At 41.8% G+C, this 6,947-nt stretch overlaps 1 protein-coding gene across 1 annotated transcript; it reads left to right on the top strand.

Annotated features, from left to right (window-relative positions):
• The first annotated feature begins 233 nt into the window (after positions 1-233).
• On the top strand, positions 234-6,408 carry LOC117213261 (uncharacterized protein K02A2.6-like). Its single transcript, XM_033458628.1, has 5 exons — positions 234-335; positions 564-819; positions 1,012-1,659; positions 1,990-2,943; positions 6,176-6,408. The coding sequence occupies exons 1-5, from the start codon at positions 234-236 to the stop codon at positions 6,406-6,408; spliced, it is 2,193 nt and encodes a 730-aa protein (XP_033314519.1).
• The last annotated feature ends 539 nt before the right edge of the window (positions 6,409-6,947 follow it).

The raw sequence follows: 6,947 nt of genomic DNA on the forward strand, positions 1-6,947 counted from the left end.
CACGACCGAAAGAGACTTGCGTAGTGTCAAGATCCGAAAAGGGGAAGTATGTGAAGTAAGTGGCGATAGATGATTGTAGGTTTGTGGCACTAGTGGATACGGGTAGTGATCTCACGTTCATTCGATCAGACGAGTATGCGAGGTTAGGGTCACCACTGCTAGGTAAATGCACGCTTAAGTTCGACGGTGTTGGTTCCGCTGGCAATGAGACCTGGGGTGAATTCACCAAGGTAATGACGGTTGATGGGTGTAAACTGCCAATCACTTTGCACGTTGTTTCAAACAAAATATTGACGAAGCACGGCCTGTTGTTAGGCACTGATTTTCTGGATCAGGTAGAGCTACGGGTTAAACGAGGCGAAGTGACTTTCTTACGGCTTGACGAACAGACTAACAAAGACGTGCCGGATGTGTTTATAGTTAACGTGGTAGAACAGACCGACGAAACAGACCTAACACACGTACGGGAACCGCATTATCGTGAAGCGATTCGCGATATCGTTAGGGGGTATAGGCCGGAGAAAAAGCGGGACGTTGGGATAACGGCAAAAATCGTTTTAAAGAGTGACAAACCTGTGGTTCGAAGGCCGCGAAGATTGGCGCCTTCGGAGAAAAAAGAGGTGGACGAGTTGATGGAATTATGGACAAATGAAGGCACAATAAAACCGTCAAACTCAGAATATGCAAGTCCCATAGTTGTAGTTAGAAAGAAAGATGGTTCTATCAGAGTCTGTGTTGATTTTCGCGAGCTTAATGAACTTATTGAGTGTCCACATTTCCCATTGCCTTTAATTGATGATATTTTAGATGCATTGCAAGGTACTCTGTTTTTCACAACGTTGGATTTAAAGAATGGTTTTTTCACGTGTGTTTAGACAAAGACAGCCGAAAATATACATCTTTCGTTACGCCATCGGGCCAATATGAATTTTTGAAGTTGCCGTTTGGTTTAAAGATTTCACCCATTGTGTTTCAGAAGTATATTTCGATGATCTTTAAGGAACGTAGTAGGTAAAGGTATTGTTATCGTGTATATGGATGACATTATTATTCTTGCAAAGAATTTAGAGGAGGCGTGGGGACGTTTGCAAATGGTCATAGAGTTAGCTGAGCAGTATGGGCTAATTATAAACTGGGGAAAATGTCGTTTTCTGCAGCAGGAAATTGAATATTTGGGGTATATAGTCTCAAAAGATACCATAAGGCCGTCTACACATAAAACTAGGGCAGTAGCAAACTTTCCCAAGCCAACATCTGTTAAAAAGGTTCAGAGTTTTTTGGGACTTACGGGGTACTTTCGAAAATTTATTAGGGGATACGCGAAGATTGCTAAGCCTTTGACGGATTTGTTGAAAAAGGAGGTAAAATTTCAGTTCGGCGATCGAGAAGTAGAGGCCTTTGGAATCTTGAAAACAGCGCTTGTCAACGAACCAGTGTTAAAGTTGTATAGAATGGGCGCGGAGACTGAGTTGCATACAGACGCGTCCGCAGAGGGTTACGGAGCAATTTTAATGCAACTAGATCTGGACGATGGAAAATTCCATCCGGTCTACTTTGCCAGCGGAAAAACAACTCCCGCCGAGGCAAAGTACACCAGTTACGAACTGGAAGTACTAGCAATTGTAAAAGCGTTGAACAAGTTTAGAATATATCTGTTAGGTATGCCGTTTACTATCGTCACGGATTGCCAAGCGTTTGCTATGACAATGAAAAAGAAAGATTTGTGTGTGCGTGTAGCCAGATGGGCCTTGTTACTAGACGAGTTTAAGTATCAGGTGTGTCATAGGCCAGGTAAAAGCATGCAGCATGTGGATGCTCTGAGTAGAAACCCCCTGCCGAGCACTATGTATGTAACGGAAAATGAAGACGGGCTGATTGCACGGTTGAGAAGTGCACAGAACAAGGACGTTGAAGTCCGTAGGATTTTAGACGCCGCAACGTGCAATCAGGTCGATAGGTATGTAATAAGGAACAATATTTTGTATAAAGAGTGTAAGGATGATGTGTTAATAGTAGTACCGAAGGCTATGCAGGTTCAGGTAGTCAGGCAGGCGCACGAGCGTGGGCATTTTGGGGTCACCAAAACAGAAGCTATAGTCAAGAAGGACTTTTGGTTTAAGGGGCTACGTGAAAAGGTCGAGCATGTGGTATCTAACTGTCTCGATTGTATCCTAGCCGAACGAAAATTGGGCAAGCAAGAGGGATATCTAAATCCGTTAGACAAAGGTGACACACCGTTAGACACTTATCATATTGACCATGTGGGCCCTATGACAGCTACAAAGAAAAGATACGCACACATCTTTGTAGTAGTGGATGCGTTCACGAAGTTTACGTGGCTTTATCCTACTAGATCTACTGATACCGCGGATGTTATCGATCGACTGAAGAAGCAAGCGGCTGTTTTTGGGAACCCACGACGAATTATCTTTGATCGGGGAACAGCGTTCACATCCAACGCGTTCCAAGAGTATTGCGAAGAAGAAAATATAAAGCATTTATTAGTCACGACGGGGGCGCCGAGGGGGAACGGGCAGGTAGAGAGGGTAAACAGGACACTCATACCTTTACTAACTAAACTGACTGCCCCTAAACCCGATGATTGGTATAAACATGTCGACCAAGTACAGAAATACCTGAATTTTACATTAAACAGGAGCACGGGAAAAACTCCTTTCCAGCTACTTGTCGGGGTCGAGATGCAAACTAAAGAAGACCCACAGATCCGAAAATTGGTTGAAGAAGAATCGGTGGTGGAATTCGAAGAGCAACGTCGTGAACTGCGTGAGGACGCGAAAAAGAAAATTGCTGCTACTCAAGAGGAAAATCGGAGGCACTACAACAAAAGAAGAAAAGGTGCGAAACAGTACCTAAGTGGAGAGTTGGTGGCCATAAAGAGAACGCAGTTTGGCCCAGGATTAAAACTGGGAGGAAGATTTTTGGGTCCGTACCGGATAGTGCGAGCAATGCGGAATGATCGCTACATTGTGGAGAAGGTAGGAGAGCATGAGGGGCCAAAACGGTCATCAACTACTGCTGATTTTATGAAACCTTGGGTCATAAACGCCGAAAGTGACGCATCTGATGACAGCGAGATAGGAGGCAACATCTGAGGGCAGATGTTATTGCAGGATGGCCGAGTGTAGTATCGTGAGTGTGAGGCCTGGGAGTTGGCGGGTGAACCGCGTGGAATGTCGCGAGAGCCGAGGCGTTTGTTTTTGATCGCGTAGTTTTGGAAAGAGGAGACCTACGTGATCTTGGCCACGTGATCTTCTGTACGTTTGGTGTGAATAGTTCAGGTTGAACAACAATCGTCTTTTTCTGTCCGATTAACATCTGTATCATCCATTCCTTGTAAATATATTATATCACAATATTACATATATATATTATTTATTTTTTTTTTATATATATAATTTTCGTTTGGATCTGTTCCTTTGTACGAATACTGTATCCCTGTATATAATATAACATATATAATATGTTATAATTATGTTAGTTGTTATTTATTATATATATTTTCCTTAACTCTCTCCCCCTTTTTCTTGTGTTTTTTTTTTTTTTTTTATTAGTACCTAACATTGCTATTATGATGCTGTATTGTATTGCATAGGCTGTTATTTGTATGTGCGCGCGACGAATTTTTCAACATGGTCGCTCGCGTGTCTCTTTGGTATGGCGTTGGTTTAATGTCAACAGTAACGTGTTGTTGAAATAACTAATTAATTGTTAATCACCATAATTTTATTTAGTAGTGTTTTGTAATATTGTTTTGTGTTTCATGATATTGTGTGTGTCAATACCGTGTGCTACTTTAATGCGATAGCATGGATTGTATTGTTACCGAATTTCAATAGTCATTGTTTCGATTATACGTGACTTGCATTTATGTAAGTCTCGTTTAATTTAGTTAATGTTTTGTGTATTGTGTTACCAGTTATTTCGTGTAGCATAACTTTATTCCTTTGCACCGAGTTCAGTCATGTCTTGTCGTTAATATTTAGTTAGTCTATCTTGATTAATATATATATTTAACAAATATTTAAGAAACAATGGCGAGTGTAGTGGAATCGTTGGACGAAGAAATGGTTTTGACATTGTCGGAAAAGCTTGAAGCATGGGATGCGAACTTTCGCGATATGAGTGCAAAACTCGCCGAATTACAAAGCGGCTTATTCGAACTTAAAACAAAACAAGAACCTAAAACACCCGTATCGCCGCCGACAACGCAACAAGAGACGGTCCAGCCGAGTGGACATACCCAGCCAATTAAGCTAAAAGATGCGATCGAATCGGTGCCAGTGTTTGACGGATATCGACCATCGGTATTCCACTTTTTAAGAGCTTGTGAGCGCGCGCGAAATATGATTCCCAGATATCAAGAACCTCAATTGGTAAAATTGTTAGTAAATAAGCTCCGTGGACACGCGCTCCTCGCCATCGAAGACACAGAATTAATGAGTCTAAACGATTTCGGAAACAAATTAAAGGATCTATTCGGCCCAAAGAAATCTCTTAACGAATATAAAGGGGAATTAGGAACGATATTTCAACGACCCGGGGAAGACATATTAGATTATATGGATCCCGTTAGAAATCTTAGATTGGCAATAGTGGACGGAGAAAGAGGCGACTACGGCATCATATCCCCCGGTATCCAAGATACTATAGATTGGGAAACGAAAGAAGCTTTCGTTGAAGGACTTCCGAACGAGGTATATGTGCGAGTAAAAATAGCAGGGTACCATACTTTAGAAGATGCGTATCGTCAAGCCGTCAAAGCAACACACGAATTGAAACAAATAACCGATAGAACGCGACCCTAACGACCGACACCCTCGAACTATTACAGACGCGACAACGCACATCCTTCGAACACTAACAACAATATCAGGAACAACCGCCAAGATCGAAGATCGCTACCTCCATCGCAGAATTTTTTGAATTCTACAAGACAAAATATCACGTGTAACTATTGCAAAAAACCCGGGCATCTAGTGAAAGACCGTTACAAATTTAAAGCCCGAGTAGATGCCGGATTAGTCGTACCCTATGCTTCGAGACCATCGGGAAACCAAACACGTCCTTCGCCCAAGAGTACAGGCGGCAACCAGGCGACCGGCGCCGACGGCAACAAACACACCAAGGACAGCCACCCCCGCGAGATCGACTCCACCACCCATAACGAGAGACAGAGCGAACGCAATGCCGACCATAAGATCGAACGAACAACCACTAAATCTTGTGGGGGAGTCATCCCACAACCAAACGAGGTCACAGACAGAGAATCCAGAATCTCAAGGCAAAAGGAAAAGAGTGAAGCACAAGCAACCGGCGAAGGAAAATCATCAGGAGTTGAATTCAGATTCGGAAGGCGACCTCTCCGAATTATTTCAATAAAATTTAACGAGTCCCCAACGACCCCAACTGCACGAATAGTTTCCCCAGATCTAAAGACTAAGACGAGTTTATTATTAGACTCTGGATCGGAAATCAACATTATCAAGAAACCTGCTATACTCGATTCAGCCATCATCGACGAAAAGGAATCAATCGAAGTGCGAGGAATTACGGCAACGAGCCTGGTCTTCTTAGGGCAGACGGTAATACAGGTTGCGGGCCATCCGGTTGTTTTTCATGTAGTCGATGATTCATTGCTAATCGATCAAGACGGAATCCTAGGATCCGAATTTTTTGCAGGTTGTAAGGCTCGTTTAGATTATGAGGGAAAACATATCAGATGGGGAAATATTTATATTTCCTTCGATACTAAAGAAAAAATAATTATACCGAAGCGAAGTTCAATAACGTGTTCGATTAATATCGCTAATCCAGAGATAAAAGAGGGATTTATTCCAAGAATCGAGCCGAACAAGGGAATCTATTTTGGTAATGCAGTTGTGAGGAATCATAAAGGAAAAGGTTACATAAGAGTAATAAATACTACTTCGAGAGATTACGTATTTACAACACCAACGATGGTAATTAAAGAATTTGAAAATCCCCCCCCCCCGCCACCCGCTTCCTAGGACAGCATGCAATACAGTTCTAAGATCGGAGGAAAGTAGATACGATAAAATAAATGAGTTACCACGACTCGAACATTTGAACGCAGAAGAAAAGGAAAATGCTAAAAAATTGATTCGTAATAATCAAGATAGGTTTCATATTCCAGGAGATACATTGGAAGCAACCGAAGTTCTGGAACATAGGATAATTACAACGGATAATATACCCATCAATACTAAACAGTATCGATATCCACCAATACATCGAGAAGAAATAAATCGACAGGTCCAAGAACTACTAGATACGGACGTAGTGGAACCATCAATATCTCCATATAACTCCCCGTTATGGATTGTGCCCAAAAACCCGATTCGCAAGGAAATAAGCGCTGGAGATTAGTCATCGATTATAGAAAATTGAACGATAAAACGATTGGCGATGCCTTCCCACTACCCAACAGTACAGAAATATTGGATCAATTAGGAAGTGCAAAATATTTTTCCACGTTTGACTTGGCATCGGGCTTTCACCAGATCCGTATGTCACAGGAAGATGCCCACAAAACTGCATATTCGACACCATACGGGCATTTTCAATTCAAAAGAATGCCCTTTGGATTAAAAGATGCCCCAGCAACATTTCAACGTTTGATGAATTCAATATTATCTGGTCTGCAAGGAATAGAACTATTCGTCTATCTGGATGACATAGTGATTTATTCCACGTCTCTCCAAGAACACGAAATTAAATTTAATAAATTAATGGAAAAACTGAGGAAAGCTAAATTACGATTACAACCTGATAAGTGCGAATTTTTACGGCACGAGGTGAATTATTTAGGACATATAATTAGTGAGGATGGCGTGAAACCCGACCCAAAGAAAGTCGAAGCCGTATCAAAATTTCCACGACCAAAGAGGGCGAAAAATATCAAACAA

The sequence above is a fragment of the Bombus bifarius genome, unplaced genomic scaffold (genome assembly GCF_011952205.1).
Source record: "Bombus bifarius isolate JDL3187 unplaced genomic scaffold, Bbif_JDL3187 scf7180000008583_frag, whole genome shotgun sequence".
Classification (NCBI taxonomy): domain Eukaryota; kingdom Metazoa; phylum Arthropoda; class Insecta; order Hymenoptera; family Apidae; genus Bombus; species Bombus bifarius.

Excerpts from the sequence above, each read along its gene's own strand:
- LOC117213261 (XM_033458628.1), top strand. The coding sequence starts at position 234 with ATGACGGTTGATGGGTGTAAACTGCCAATCACTTTGCACGTTGTTTCA. Across the intron at positions 1,660-1,989 it reads GTTTAGAATATATCTGTTAG|AGTGTAAGGATGATGTGTTA; the intron begins GTATGCCGTTTA and ends TTTTGTATAAAG. Across the intron at positions 2,944-6,175 it reads ACTGGGAGGAAGATTTTTGG|GAGATACATTGGAAGCAACC; the intron begins GTCCGTACCGGA and ends TTCATATTCCAG.